The sequence below is a fragment of the Cetorhinus maximus genome, chromosome 15 (genome assembly GCF_964194155.1).
Source record: "Cetorhinus maximus chromosome 15, sCetMax3.hap1.1, whole genome shotgun sequence".
Taxonomy (NCBI): Eukaryota; Metazoa; Chordata; class Chondrichthyes; order Lamniformes; family Cetorhinidae; genus Cetorhinus; species Cetorhinus maximus.
Genome location: NC_135893.1, coordinates 74097494 through 74113578, shown reverse-complemented (window position 1 = coordinate 74113578; position 16085 = coordinate 74097494). Strand labels below are relative to the sequence as shown.

Here is a 16085-nt window from a genome sequence, read left to right as displayed (position 1 = left end):
GCTCATTTGACTGCTCCATTTCAAAGATGAATTTGAATGCAGGATGGAGCCCATTCAGGTGTGTGAGGAAACTCTTGCATGCAGCTGCAGATTCAAATATAGAAAACATATCAGATAAATGCAAGGGGTAGGAGGGTGGGTGTTATTCCATCAAAGATGGATTTCTCATAGAACCCAATAAAGATGTTTGTGAGAGTTGGGCCTAGAGGTGACCCATGGCAACACCATCTATTTGGGCATACATGATGTAGTTAAAACTGAACTCAACCGCGCGAGTTGCTGAGTTCATAGTTCAATGAATACTGATTAAATAAGGTCTAGATCACATGATATAGTGCTGCAGTGCAAATGTCTATGGCTTCCTTGAGCAATACATTGGTGAATAGGCTAGACAATGTCAAATGAGCACATGGACACAGCATCGCTATTGATATGCGAGTCCTGTATGGTCTTTGCAAATGTGAAGGAATCCTTCACCGTGTATGTGGAAAACTTGCTCAAAACTCTTTGTTGCAACTCGCCTAACCATTGGCCATTTCATGTTGTGCAGAACTTGTCATAGACAAGAGAATGCACAAAAGGACATCACTTCTGTGTGTCTTGGGCAGCCCATACGTACACAGATGCAAGAAGAAACGTTTCGACAACATGTGTCTTTTTTCAACAATATTTACAATCTATATTAATTACTTGGATGAAGGGACCAACTGTATTCTAGCCAAATTTGCTAAAGATACAAAAATATGCAGGAAAGCAAGTTGTCAGGATGATATAAACAGCCTACAAAGAGATGTTGATAGGTTAAGTGAGTGGGCAAAAATTTGGCAGATGGAATATAACGTAGGAAAATGTGAGGTTGTCCACTTTGGCTGGAAGAACAGAAAAGCAGAATATTATTTAAATGGAGAGGGACTGCAACATGCAATACAGAGGGATCTGGGTGTCCTTGTATATGAATCACAAAAAGTTAGTATGCAGGTACAGCAAGGGGGATGGAGTAAATAAGTAGGGAATCTTGCCACAACTGTACATGGTATTGGTGAAACTGTACCAAGGAGTACTGTGTAAGTTTTGGTCTCTTAAGGAAGGATATAATTGCATTAGAAGCAGTTCAGAGAAGATTACAACTCTGATTCCTGGGATGGAGGGATTACCTTACGCAGAAAGGTTGAGCAGTTGGGCCTATACACATTGGAGTTTAGAAGGATCAGAGGTGATCGTAAAGAAGCATTTAAGATTCGGAGGGGGCTTCAGAGGGTAGATTCTGAGAGGATGTTTTGTCTCATGGGGGAATCCAGAACTTGGCACAGTTTAAAAATAAGGGGTCTCCCATTTAAGACTGAGATGAGGAGGAGTTTCTTCTCTCAGAGGGTCATTAGCCTTTGGAATTCCCTTCTCCTGAGAATAATGGAGACCAGGTCATTGAAAAATTCTACACTGAGTTAGGCAGATTTTTGATCTATAAGGGAGTAAAGGGTTATGGAGGGCAGGCAGGAAAGTGGAGTTAAGGCCACAATCAGATTAGCCATTATCTTATTGAATGGCAGAATAGGCTTGATGGGCCGAATGGCCTACTGCTCCTTTTCCTTTTAAATAATCAAACCATTCTCCAACAAGTCAATGGAATTGTTGACGGGGTGCCCCAGGAAAATTGTTGTGGCTCCATGGAACACAAACCTGCTGTATTCTCTCAGAATGACAGCATTCCTACTCCCACCTCGCCAATCCGAAACTGTCTATGCTGTTGTCCCTAAGCCAGCCAACCCAGACGGATGTAGCCCAGGCGAAGATGGTGTAGCTGAAGCCGAGTTTGCTAGGCCCAGAGCTGCTCAAGATTGGCCTCAAGGCCATCAGCCATCTCCTCTGTTGAGGATTAGTATCCTTCCTTCACCTATGCTACAGGCACAGGGGAAGCACTTTGTAGGAGCACTAGGAAGATAGGCATTAAGGAACGCACAATGGTAATTAGTTTAATTTTGTATGCATTGTTTAATGAGCAATTTTTTAGAATTGGATTGGTAAGTGCATTTTCTGGTGTGTTTTTTGTGTTGTTGGAAAGAGGATGATGTAATGGTCAGTGATGGAAGTTAAAGAGTGTGATCTGTTGATTGGTCTACTGCATAACTGTAATGGTAAGAACAGAAGAGCTGGATATATAATTCAACATTCAGTAAATTGAGAAAATATGTACCGGAAGCCAAAGCACATTTCACACACTGCTTATCAAGTTCATGGAACTCTTCTCCAAGCTCTCTCCTGGCAGCACCATAGCTTTGTGAATGTATCCTTTTTACAGTTGCCTCCAGCTTCAACTTGCTTTTGCCACCTTTCATGCAACAAAAGGAAAGGCTGGAGTCTGCCAAGCAAAAGCTGTAATTTGGAGGAACACTAAAGATGAGTAATGCTAATTTAGGATGAATTCTGGTCAAGCTTTATAAGTAAGTACCTGGGGAATGTGTGAATAGAAAGGGCATCTTTCAGATATTACATTTTGGATCATCTGTTCTGTTTTTAACTGATACTTTTTCATTGCATCGGACTGTCTTCAAGTGTGATGTTTAATTAACATAAATTTGCGTGTATTAAAAATATTTTCAGAGTTTGGAGCAGTTGTAAAGAAACACAAAAATCAGAAAAATGGAAGGGGGCAGAATTGAAGCAACAATTGCGACACAGGCAGCCCACCAACTTCATGCTGCCTTCTCATTTCAATATGCTCACCCTGGAGCCAGTGTTAACCATGGTGTTGATTATAAGCTGAATGCATCAGCAGGGGCAATATCATGAGTGACTAGTACCACTTAAGGTTAGCCTGCACTGCGTAAAGCTAGTCTTAAAGGCAAGGTGTGTCATGGCTGCATGCTGCCAGTCATGCAGGAAGCGAATCTGACCTGGGAAACTGAGGATTAACACAACATGGGAGAGAGCGGAAGCCAAGGTTTTTGCATGCTGCAGCAGAACCCTTGCTGGAGGGGGTGGAAGAAGAAGAGACATCTTGTATCCCACAGAAGGCTTTCCAGACACATGCTTAGAAGGCAATGGATGTAGATATTATTGAGATCAAAGCACTGAGGACCTGGATGTAGCACAGCAAGAAGTTCACTGACCTCACATGAGTTGTCAAGATCAATGAATGTATCTTCAGTTGCCATATAGTACTAACTACACCACTAGCCTCAAACACTGCTTCACATGATTCACTGTACCTCACATCTCCCAAACAGATTGCTTGACAGTCTGACACACTTCCCATTCTCTTGCAGGACAAGATGGTGCTCAACCAGAGGCAGCCGGAGCTAATCAGAAACGTGTCTGCATGTTCTAACTCCAATGGAGGAGACAGTGCTGACCATTAATGGGACGGTCATTGCTGAGGCCTTGGGCATCGGTGGGGCTGAAACCGTCAAAGATGACAGTATTCTTGTACCTAATACCACTTTTCATATCCCTTCCCCATATTTTATGCTGTCTGGAGCTTCAAAGACTCTTGTAGCACCTATAAAGGCGAGCACTAATAAGCCCAATTTCTTGGCTGGGACATCTTGAGATACATATTGTATTAAGTGATGGTATAGCAACATGAAATTTACCTTATTAATTATCCGATGAATTAATATTACAAAACTGATACTGTTTATCTTATGCTATAATTCCTAGACTGATGAGTTTTGCAGTTTAACAGAAGAGCAGAAAACATCATTAAAATGGAACTTCCTTTTGGAGAGGTGCAAAATATATCTAAAGGTTTGGATTTTATTCTTCCTTAGCAATGTATTTTTTTACCAGTGGTTTCTGATTTTATTTTACAGCATATAGCAACAAAAATAAAAATGACATGCTTTTTAAAATAAAAAAGAGCAAAAACATCTGATAATGGCTGCTGTGCAAGGCTTTCACACCTAAAGGGAGCAGTCCCTGTAAATGTTGACCTGAGCGCACTGGTCAGATGATCATTACACATACTGCACAACAAATCCTTTAGAAAGTTAAAATTCAATGCAGTAATCCAATTTGAATACATTAAGGAAGAATGCGAGAAAGGAAGTCTTTAGTCCTTTTCCTCCATGTAAGATGTATCCTTATCTCATTCCAGGAGTGAGATCTCTTCTACAGTTTGTAGAGTGGGCTCTTCCACAGTTACCTCATCATTGGTGCCCAAAACCAGCTTGATCATTCAGTAAATACGGTTAGAGTGTGTTTGATGATCGTCCAACGAAAGCCCTGAGGATAAGAGTGTAGTCACAAAGAGTAGGATGACATGGTCCTTCACATCTTTGTCATCCTTGGCTGCCTCAGCCTTCTGCCTCAGGGCATCCACGATTGCATGGACAAGATTCAGATGTTTCTTGACTATCATGGTCAAGTTGTCCTTCAGGGCCTGAACCTTCACGGTCGTCTCCATATTTGCAGTCCAGCCTTTGGTGCTGATCACAATGCAGTATGGTGAGGATACAAGTTGATTGGAAACTCACATTTTCCACTTTCTTGTCCAGGATCTCTTTCATGAGCTTGTACAGATACTTGACTCAGTCTTCTTCACACTTTTCTCATCATCCTCAGACAGCTCAAGGCCCTCACTTGTGGCAGAGACAAGTTGCTTTCTGTCAAACTCCTTCAGCTGCTGCATACAATATTGGGCTTAGTCATGTACGCCAACTCAGGGTCCTGCTCACACACTGCACAAAGGCAGAATTAGCAACTTGGTTCTTTGCTTTTACCAGTTATGTAGTTGATGCAGTTCTAGTTTTCCTTCATACAGGAGACATGCAATGAGTTCATTCCAGACTGTGAGGTACAATAATGCAGCAGTTCAGACAGTTTCTTGCGATTCTGAGAGTCCTTGTGAATACTGAGCTTGAGGTTTTTGGAGAACTACAAGAAATTCTACAAGCAGTTCTCATGTCCTCTGCCAGCTCAGAATAGCTGCATGCATTTCTTGATGTTCTTGCAGATGACCTTCAGATCTTGCTCTGTTGCAGCATTTCCCGGGAAATGTTCAAGAGCAGGTCATCAGGTCCACCACACAACAAAGAAAGTTGGGGCACTCTAGGATCAACTCCTCATAGCTGTCAATGATGAAGACTCTGTGAACATACAGCTTCTCAAAAAAGAGAGCATGGAATTCGAGGTTGACCCTGGACTGAGAAGTATTTCACTGCAAGATGGTCCTCCCAATTATTAGTAAGACTCTTGTAGAACTCGTCATACTCCTGCGTGATGTAATTGGGATTGTGGGTACCATGACTGACTGTACTAGTAAAGTCATCCCCGTCGCTCTTTCCAGTATAGGTTTCCACATGGCAGAAAGCCACTAGCTGATGAATCCCAGGCAAATGCCTTGTGTTACAACCCTGCAGAGACCGATAACTTTAAACAAGAGATTTGAATTCCCAGTGACCGACTGAAACGATTACATGACAAGATTTCAAGTTTTAAGATTTTTACTGGAACAAATTAAAAGCAACTCCAACTAAACACTAGTTGGCAACTAACACTCTAAACTATAGAAAAGATAGCTGCTCTTTAACTTCTTAGCATAACTAAACTTCCCACCAACATTGTAGGTGTACCTACACCACATGGACTGAAGCAGTTCAACATGGTGGCTCACCACCACCTTCTGAAGGGAAGTTAGGAACGGGCAACAAATGCTGGCCTAGACAGCAACGCCCACATCCTGTGAAAGAATAATTTAAAAAGAAAACTCCATGCCACAGTTATACTTTTATGTCTGCTTTCCATAGAATAACAATTTTCACCAGAACCAGTTCAACATCACTCCCAGATTCCAGTGGGTTCACTTCTGCCTGTTTCGCTGAGTCGTAATGTCAAGTGATTGTCAAAAGGTGCTTCTCAATTTCCAGAAAAATGCTGAACCAAATACCAGCAGTAAGGACCACTCAGTAATTCTTTTCCCCCTGACCATACTAGGACAAACCTTCCAGATTCCTTAGATTGCCATGGGATGCATCCCTTTGACCATAGACGACCTTTCCTCTTATATTTCTGCCTGGTAGCTCGCAGAACAGATGTTCTCCTATCTGCTAACCACACTAGCTGCAGTCTTTTGTCTCTTTGAGACCTCCTCTGTCTCTCTTTCTGTCTGAAATCTTGGAGACTGAAAACCTATCCACAGTCAGCACAGCTGTTCTTGCCTTTGTTTTCATATGTGAACATTTTATACTTTGCTCCCAGTAAGCCTGAGCCTGGGCCTCCCTATCTCCATAGCAACCAAGCCACATGGTCTGTTGGCTGGCAAAATTCAGAAAAGATCACATATGAACAAAGAGCAGGAATAGGCCATTCAGCCCCTCGAGCCTGCTTCACCATTTAATAAGATCATAGCTGATCTGATAGTATCCTGAAATCTGCATCCCACCTACTGCCCATAACCTATCACCCCCTTGCTTACCAAGAATCTATTCACCTCTGCCTTAAAAATATTCAAAAACTCTGTTTCCACCATCCTTTCAGGAAGAGTTCCAAAGACTCACGACATTCAGTGAAAAAATTTCGCCTCATCTCTTTTAAATGGGCAATCCTTTATTTTTAAACAGTGACCCCTAGTTCTAGATTCTCCCACAAGAGGAAACACCTACTCCACATCCAGCCTTTCAAGACCCCTCAGGATCTTGTGTTTCAATCGTCACCTCTTACTCCTCTAAACTCAAGCGGATACAAGCCTAGCCTGTCCAACCTTTCCTCATAAGACAACCCACGCATTCCAGGTATTAGTCTGGTAAACCTTCTCTGAACTGCTTCCAACGCATTTGCATCCTTCCTTAAATAAGGTGACCAATACTATACACAATACTCCAAATGTGGTCTCACTAGTGTCCTGTACAACTGAAGCATAACCTTCCTACTTTTGTATTCAATTCCCCTCACAATAAATGATAACATTCTATTAGCTTTCCTAATTACTTGCTGTACCTGCATACTAGCCTTTTGTGATTCATGCACTAGGACACCCAGATCCCACTGCACCTCAGAACTCTGCAATTTCTCACCATTTAGATAATATGCTTCTCTTTTATTCTTCCTGCCAAAATGGACAATTTCACATTTTCCTACATTATATTCCATTTGCCAGATTCTTGCCCACTCACTTAACCTTTCGATATGTGTTTGTAGCCTCCTTATGTCCTCTTCACAACTTTCCTATCTATCTTTGTGCCATCAGCAAATTTGGCAACCATCCCTTCAATCCCTCTTAGAAGTAAAATATAAATTGTAAACAGTTGAGGTCCCAGCACTGATCCCTGTGGCACACTACTCGTTACATCTTGGCAACCTGAAAAAGACCAATTTATGTCTACTCTCTGCTTCCTGTTAGCCAGCATGACAATACGTTACCCCCTATACCATGAGCTTTTATTTTCCACAATAACCTTTGATGTGGCACTTTCTCAAATGCCTTCTGGAAATCTAAGTACAGCACATCCGCCAGTTCCCCTTTATCCACAGCACGTTACTTCCTCAAAGAACTCCAATAAGTTGGTTAAACACGATTTCCCTCTTCACTACTCCGTTTTACCTGAAATTAAAGAGGCAGTCACAAAACCTAATCATCTTATAAAACCTCACATTCATAAGATTTGTCATTGTTGTGTTGGTGAGCGCAGTAATCTTCTCATCCACCAGGTAGGCAGAATAGAACTAACAGCAAACTGCCCAGTCATTGAAATATCTACACCAGTCTGCAGAGCTTTCATCAAGCTTATTTGGTGCCAGACCCAGAAATGGTATCCAAGTTGTTTTCAGGTCTGCCTTGGTCATCCCAATCTCAGTGTCTATGATGGTATTACGACTGGTCCCCGGGCAAGGTCCCCCCCAATTTGTTAGGATCCCGAATGAGATGCCCCAAATTCTAAACTTCCCAAACGGGACCCCAATTTTGTTATGCTCCAAGGTGAGGAAGAATGAGCTGGCTCCCCTTCTTTATTCAACCCCCTCAGTTGGTTGCAACAAGGTTAATTTAAAAAGGATCCCTTCCTTTGAGGATATCTTTTCCCAGTCTAAACGTATTTATGTTTTAGAAAAAGCTAATTTAACCTTGAGCCAAAGAAAGAGTAAGTTTATTAGTTGCTAAAAATCTGAGGAAAAAATAATGAAAATGCAACACATACACACAGATTAGAAATGAGAAATTGAGTCCAACAATAAAAGTTAAAAAAGATATACTAATCAGTCTTTGGCTTGTCCACGAGGAGTCGATGGCAAAACGTTGTGGCTGTTAAGTTGGGTGATTCCAGTAGAGCTGACTTTGGCAGTTGAGCAGTTGGTTTGGAGACTCTTGGTTCTGCAGGTAAGCTGAAGAAGCTGCCCTGTTTCCTTCTTGACTGTGACTTTGTTGACTTGCCTCCAGCCACACAGAGAGAGAGATAGACTTTTACCTGCAAGCTGCAGGGATGTCTAATTTATGTTCCTTTGCTGTGACCTTCACAGCATACACTAACATACCTGAACTGGAACACACCAATCAGGTTGCAACTAACTTCTTAACCCCTTTTCTTATGTAGTCCTGAAAGGGAAAAAACAAACATGTCTTTCACCCAGAATCTGCTTTCTTTCCATCAGACCATTTCCACATTCTGAGATATAACTCAACAGGACTGCTGAGATGCGGTAATCAGTCTCCATTGTCTCCACAACCACCGGAGATTAAAGTTCAGTCTTTTGCATTGCACCTCTCCCTTTCAAGTGTCTCTGTCTGAAGTAGACCTTGACGCCTTTTTTAGGTGCAACATTCCATGTTCCCTCTGGACTAGTTGGTCAAGTATAATCCATATAGGAATTTTTCAGAATTCTCAGCCAGCTTTTGCTCATATGCCCTTTTTAAAAAAAACACATATCTTCCTTTAAAAAGTTCAATATGCCCGTAAGTAATTTGGGACTATAATCCACTGTCATGACAATAGTGAGAGTACCCTTACATTTGTTGGAGATGATTTCAATCTTCAGATCCCTGCCACCCCCCAATTTTGAAGGATCAGTCAGGCTTTCATTTTGGATCCTGTTCAGAGCGTTGGAGATAAGTTCTCAGCAGAAGATTTCTTTGTTGGAATAGAAGATCCTGAGGATGAAGAACATATGCTGAGCAATCTCAGCCTAGAAAGTAAAGGTCTCCACCACATCATCAACTGTACAAATCTCTTCAGGCATCTTGCTCGTGTTGTGTGGTGTCTGGGTGGCAAAGTGGTTTTGTTGCTCTGCCCTCCCACTCCTTGCTGCTTTGCTTCTTCTGCCAAAAGTGTTATCAGATTTGAAACAGCCTTTTCAGTTTTTTGTTAGTTCTTTAATTGCCCTCTCTCCTCCCACCATGTAGTCTGCCATACCATCTAACTTCTCCCAAGATGATTGCTGTAGACCGACTACACTTCTTGACACTTTGTTATGGCATCACAATTAATATTGAGAGTCCACCACATGAGGAGTTTCAGAAAGACACTTGAGTAACTTTTTGATGGATTTTAAAAGCTTGTAATTCAGAATTATAACTAATGAACTATAGCCTAACTTCAATAAAGCATAATTTTTAATAGTATAAAAACCCCATTAAAAGTGTTTGTTGCTAACAAATTTACTAACAGCTACTGTGTCATAAAGTAGTTGCTACTGTTTGAATAATGCATTACTAGATTAGCAGATCTCCTCTGTTGCTAAAGTTGCTTCCAAGAAGCTTGGACTCCTTTTCTGAAGGAAACTCTATTTCTGCTCTACAACTCCTAAATGTCAAAAAAGCAAACGGTTGACCAAACTCCAATACTACTCCCATACTTGAGGAAGCTCTTCTGACTCTTCTTACTTCTTTCAGAATGGAAAAAATGCATATTCTGTAAGAAATTATCTTTCTCTTATACCTCCAGCCTTCAACTTCTCTTTCTCTGTTACAACCTGTCTTGTCTTTCCCAGACATCGCCAGGCGTTGGTCCTAAGTTTTTGACTATTTCTACACTACATCATTCCTATCTCAGTGTTGTACCTTCAGCTATGCATATATGGTATCTCATTCTGTGGAGGTTATTTTGGCCAAAGGATGAACACAGGTGCTAAATGGGTATAGTGCTAGTAAGGCTAGCCTGTTTGAAACTTTGGATTTAGCACACAATTTTGGTCCTAATTGCTGATTACTATTTAAACTAGGCTGGAGATGTTAAACCATAAACCTGCAGGTTTAGATTCAAATGCCGATTAATACAATTTTCGAGGAGCAGTATATGTGAGCTCCTTGCATCCACTTCTTCTGACGGTGTGGAGAGCTCTGACAGCACAGTGACACTTTACAGGATGGCTCAGGGTCTGAGAGAGATGGCACACAGGTTCTCGGACAAGGCATTCAAGGTCATGGTGGAAGAGGTTGAAGAAGAAGGTCCTGTACCTGCAGGGGTAAGGTCGTCACACTTCGCCCTCCAGTCCCTCTCTCCTGTAGCAGTTGGTTCTGCTCTGCCTAGCCTTATGTCCTTCTCGCATTCCTTCTCCTGACCAAAGGGGACTCCGAGGAAGATTCTCATGACCAATCATTCCCTTCCACCTGGTGTCTCCTATATGTTTTTTCGGTGAATTCCTGGATAAAATGTTACTCAAATTACAATGAAGTTTTGACAAAATGTCCCAGAAAATCTCTCAATATGCTTTAGAGCAATGACCATTAAATGGTGAGCATCCCTTTAAGTAGCACTTGAAATCAATATCAATGTCTTGCACACTCCCAAACAGCCGGTCGCTGTTAGGAAAGGATGTTAAGACAAGTGTTGGTCATCAAAATGCTGTATCGCCTCTTTATGGGCACAGGCAAGCATTTTAAGTGGCAATCATTGTTTAACAAGCCTCCAAACGGCCGTTCCTAGCGTGTGTTTCAACACCTCTAACAAGATGACAACTTGTGCTAAACACATCAAGGCTTAAGACCCATCTTGGCCACCTTGGGGGCTTTTTAGTGCCTAAAGTATTCTGTGAAAATTGACCTCTATTTCTTTTTGTTTCTGTATGTACTCTATTTCCATTGCCTGTAATTTGCCTTTTCACTACGTTTTGGCCCAATATGATCCTCATGATAATAGTCCCCTGTTGTGTCCACAGTTCCTGATTATTCTCTTTATTCTGTCACAAACAGAATATATCTATCTGCTCTCTTACCTCCCGTAATCAGTATGTTTTGTATGGGAAGTTTTTTATTATTCTTGGAGTGTGTATTCCAACTAAATAGATCGGCAACAAGCTTTGGTGATTTTACAAATAAAGAAGGTTATTTCTTCTCACACACTTGCCCGAATTAAATTCAATGTCACACACACTCATTCTCATTCACACACACTCACACACAAAGATTGGATACAGATAAAGAGCATGCACTTTTACATATTACAGTTATCTCAGTTTTTGACTTATGATCTTCGGTCTCCCATGTGGCAAACCTGTGGTCTTTTGAATGGATTTGATGATTTAACATTGGAGTGAGGGTCTTTAAAGTGAAGGGTCCACAGCAGATTGTGAGGTTTCTTGTAGTTGAATAGCTAAGGGGTTGGTTCTCAGGCAAACTCTGCATTGGAACAGATTACATATTCAGGCTGCCTGATGCCACACAGCTTGTTTCCAAGTCTGGTTCACAGACTGGCTGAACTTATGTTTCTAATAGTTTTGATGGAACCGCCTGCACACAGCTCCTAGCTGATCTTCTAAACAGACAAAGAAAACATAGCTATCTCTGTGTGGCTTTTCACAAGTTCAAGGTCTTTTCCAAGTAAGATGTGTTCTCCATGTTGATTCCACATCCTGTGTTGTGGATTAACAACTCTGAGAGCCACCCAGTCTAGTTTGGATGGGGAAAACCATTGTGATTTAGTGGGAAGTTGATAGTGGCCATTCACTTCCATCTGCCACAAATTGAGTTTCTATCTTTACTTTTGTCCAGAATGAGATATTTAGAGAGGCAGTCTGTTAACTCCATAGTCTTTTGTATTGGCCCATCCTTAAACAAAGAGATGTGTGAATTCCGTGGATGTCTGTATATAATTAGATATTCAACTGAGACTTACATATAAATTAAGAACATAAGTAGGCCATTTGGCTCCTAGAGCCTACCGTCATTCAGTTAGATCAGGGCTGATCTGACTGTTGCCACAATTCCACATTCCGCCTACCCGCAATAACCTTTGACTCCGTTAGTCAAGAATCTATTTACTGTCTGTCACATGATCTGCGGCAGCCATCTCAACATTGGTTTGTGCCCAATTTTTAAAAGTATTGCAGGTACTGGGCATGACAATATCTACCCTTTTATGTTGTCCTAAAATCCACCACAACCATGTGGTGATATTTGTTGTTCCATTTCGTTTCTGATCCCACAGCTCTAGGTGGGTTGGAGGCAGGGGTAAAGGCCCTAAGAGACAACAATGGGGTGCAGAGCAACAGAAATTAAAAACCTTTATAGCCAGAGGCCGAAGAGTAAGGTAGCAATGCAGGAAAGCAAGGCCAGAATTTTTAAATAGACAAAAGATGAAAGAGGATGGTAATGGGGTTGCATAGCAAGGCAGGAAGTGAAGCAAAAAAATTGGAAAGCAACGTACCAGAGCTAGAAGCACTCAATAATAAAAATGAAAGGATTGAAAAGGACAACAGCAGATGGCAGAACAAGGCAAAGATCTGGAGCTGGGTGAGCAAATTAGTTTAAAAGCAGCATTTATTTATTGGGAGGAGGTATTTTGGTGCAATGGGTAGTCTCCCTGCCTCTGAACCAAAGCCCCACGACTTGATGGCAAGGAAGGTGCATTTATAACACAACCAACCAGTTTGAGTATCAGCTTGTAAATACTTCCAATATTCACCAATGTCAGGCAGCAAAAATGGGAGATTCCTGGTCAGGCATGTGATGGAAAGAAAAGTGAGCCTCTAACATCGCTATTCATAGCTCTGCACTACAATATGCATGTAAAAGTGCATGTTGCTACAGCAACTCATACGCCTTGGTGGGATCAGTTGGCTGGACAGCTGGTGTGGATCAGATTGGTGCCAACAGCATGGGGTTCGATCCACGTTCTGTCTGGGGTGGATTCAAGACCTGTCTCCTTGTCCCCACCCATGGTGGAGGTAACAGTGCTGTGGATCAGAACTGCCTGAAGGCAGAGAACCAAAGAAGATTTATTGGGAGCGGCAGCAACTTAATTAATTAACAGAGCCGGGGAAAAGAACCAAGTAGGCTGGTAGAAAAGGGATAGGCAGGTGAGGCTGCAGAGGATGGGTCAGAATAATGGAGGCAGAAGCGCTTTGGTTAGGCTGACACTGCTTTCAATGTTCTGCTCTGGAAGGGAGTAGGGAAGCAGAAAAAGTTATGGGAGAGCTAAATATATCCAATTTAAATGTTTTTTTAAATTACGTGAAAAAAGACACATATCACCCAATAATTGGATGAAAAACAAGATGTCAGCAGAGCTGGTAAAGTGATATCAGAAGTTACTTCAAAGCACAAGCAACCTGTAATCACAATATAAGAGGTTAGGGAATTCATCTGATTAATTTTAAATTTTGTTTAAACATTTCTTTTGGACATAGGAATTTTAGTTGCTGAAAAAATTGGTGGTGAAAAGAATTCTGAATGCATTTTGAGCAATTAGTGGGAAGCATGTGGCCAAACTGTGCAATCAGTTCCACCAAAAATGGCATTGCTGTGGCTGTGAAGGTGACCACAGCAATAGATTTCCATGTAACTAGATACTTCCATGCCACCATTTGGACTATTTACTAAATTAATCAGTCAACCATGTATATGCTATAGTGAAAGGAAAATATGGCAAGATACTGGAGAGAGGAATTCTTCACCGATGCTGCAGATCTGCTGAGTATTTTCAGCATTTTATGTTATTATTTCAGATTTCCAGCATTTGCAGTGTTTTGCTTTTGTATGTATATTGCGTACTGTGTGAATTAAATATATTCTTTAAATTTCTCACGTGTCGGTGTGGTTCGATGGGCCGAAGGGCCTCTTCTGCACTGTGATATTCTGTGATTCTATGAAATTGTGGTTTTGTTTTTTGAAATTATGTCTCTCAATAAAAGTTGAAAAGCCACTAGGCTAAATATTTTGCTGAAAATAAGTTAATTTATGCATCTTAACTTTTATTAATCAGTACAAATTTTCACCAGTCCATGTTTTTGCTTTAGTATAAAAATCCAATCTTTTTTTGTCATTGTATACAGTTACTTGCATCAGGCAGTGCAAGAAATGGAATAAGAACAAGTCTGCTTTTCTGCAAAGTAGCTGATCCGGAGGAGGCCAGTCAGACTTTGTCTACCATAGCAATTTTCTGAAACAGCTGGTAATTATATTGATGATCCCCCAAGAGTTCAAATAATTTACCTCCAAGGAAAACTAGCCTGCAAAATATTAGCCAGAAGTTCTGTTGTCAGTGTATATGGACTAATTAGTCTCTAAGTAATTGCTTTCCATTATTTTGTTTTTGAAGAAGCTTATCAAACATCATAATATCAAACGATGTTTCTGGAATAAAAGCTCATCAAATCAATTTACAGTAAATGGATAACAAGAAAACTGCAGCCAAGTAGAAAATATTTTATTTACAGAAGCTGAAACTTACTGTCTTTTTCCCCAGGACACTGTAGTTTTCATGAGCTACCCAGGATCTGGTTCAAAATGTTATCTTTCTTAAATGCCTTAAATGTGGAATTTAGAGCAATTCCTCAGATCTTTCAGCTGATCCTCATCGATGTATCCTATTTCTCTGCGCTCGCTATAATTGACAAAGCTATCACTTATTAATAGAGGTAATACATAGGGGAGAATTACAATGTGTTTCACTCTTGTGTGTCACCTATAGCACAACATTTCACATACACTCATCAGATATAGCACAAGGTTTCAAATTTCCAAACTTTTTTATACTTCTTTAAACACAAGACCGTTATTGTAAACATTCATGATGTCAGTTAAGCTGATTTATGATGTCATAATAGCTGTTGTCATCTTGAAGAACTATGGAATTTGTCAGTTTATATTTTAACTGATAAAACAGTCAGCGAATGTGACCAGGTTTTTACCAGGTAGGTAAAAAAATTCTGTTGTAAAATTTGCCAGTCCCTTTCAATTTGCACCAGATAGTGGCATTCATGTGGTTTGAAAGCTTCTTTTTCTCTGATCCTACAGCTTTGTATCTGAAAAACTGTTTTAATAATATTGAAATCTAGACTTTACTATTTGCTTAAAACATTAGGACATTCTCAACACTTAATACCACGTAATATTACCACTTTTGCTTTGACGTGGTCTTGAATGTGTCTTAATATGACAATGTAAATGCAACTCCAAAGTTAACTTGGACATTTGATATCTAAGACTCTAAACACAAGAGGTGTGCAGCTGCCTGTAGAAAATAGTACTTTTTGGATTTCACACTGCAAACCCAAGTCCCATCTGCTCTTGTCACTAAAATGTAACCCTCTAGGGAATGGTGCAGACCTCTTTTGTCTTTGAGCACAGTGCAAACTTCTGCTGACATCCTAACAGTTCTCACCGCATCTGTGCTTACTGTACAGTCACTGCTATGAGCCAGACATCTCTAAATTATAATAAAACTAATAAACCGCAACTCACTTGGAAATTTTATTTGTTCATTGTCATTGACTGTTTGTCAACAATGATGACTAAGGCAAACACTATTTTCAATGTGGAAATATATATTAAAAGCATGTTCAAAAGTTATTAGATTGGATTATTTGATCTCTGTTACTTTAAATTCCAGCGGTAACCTATTGCAGGCTGCTGTTATTTAAAATGCAGGACCTCAAGTCCAAAAAAAATGAAATTATTCTGGGAACACAAATTCTTCCATCTCTCTGTGTATTATATTAAAAATGCAATGTCTGCACATAATTGGTGCCAGCTTTTTCAGTTATATATTACTATGTTTATATTTGTGAAAGAAACAGCCTACGTGAACTTATCACATGAACCCTAAACCCTACTGGTTGAAACCAGCATTGGCCAGAGAGTAAAGTTACATTGTAACACATTCACATAGATAGTTTCTATTGTAAATGTGGACATAAGAAGTTATGGTGGAAAAAATAAA

General features: G+C 40.5%; 1 protein-coding gene and 2 pseudogenes across 1 annotated transcript in view; 1 reads left to right on the top strand and 2 right to left on the bottom strand.

Moving 5' to 3' along the window:
• The window catches only part of meiob (meiosis specific with OB-fold), a 59532-nt gene extending 43447 nt beyond the window's left edge, over positions 1–16085 (top strand). The window contains exons 12-13 of the mRNA XM_078558655.1: positions 3658–3744; positions 14197–16085. Coding sequence (XP_078414781.1) covers positions 3658–3744; positions 14197–14307 — 198 coding nt within the window. The 3' untranslated portion in view covers positions 14308–16085. The remainder of the gene's footprint in view (positions 1–3657; positions 3745–14196) is intronic.
• LOC144691122 (heat shock protein HSP 90-beta pseudogene) lies at positions 4049–6242 on the bottom strand (annotated as a pseudogene).
• Positions 7574–9165, bottom strand: LOC144691121 (heat shock protein HSP 90-alpha A2-like; annotated as a pseudogene).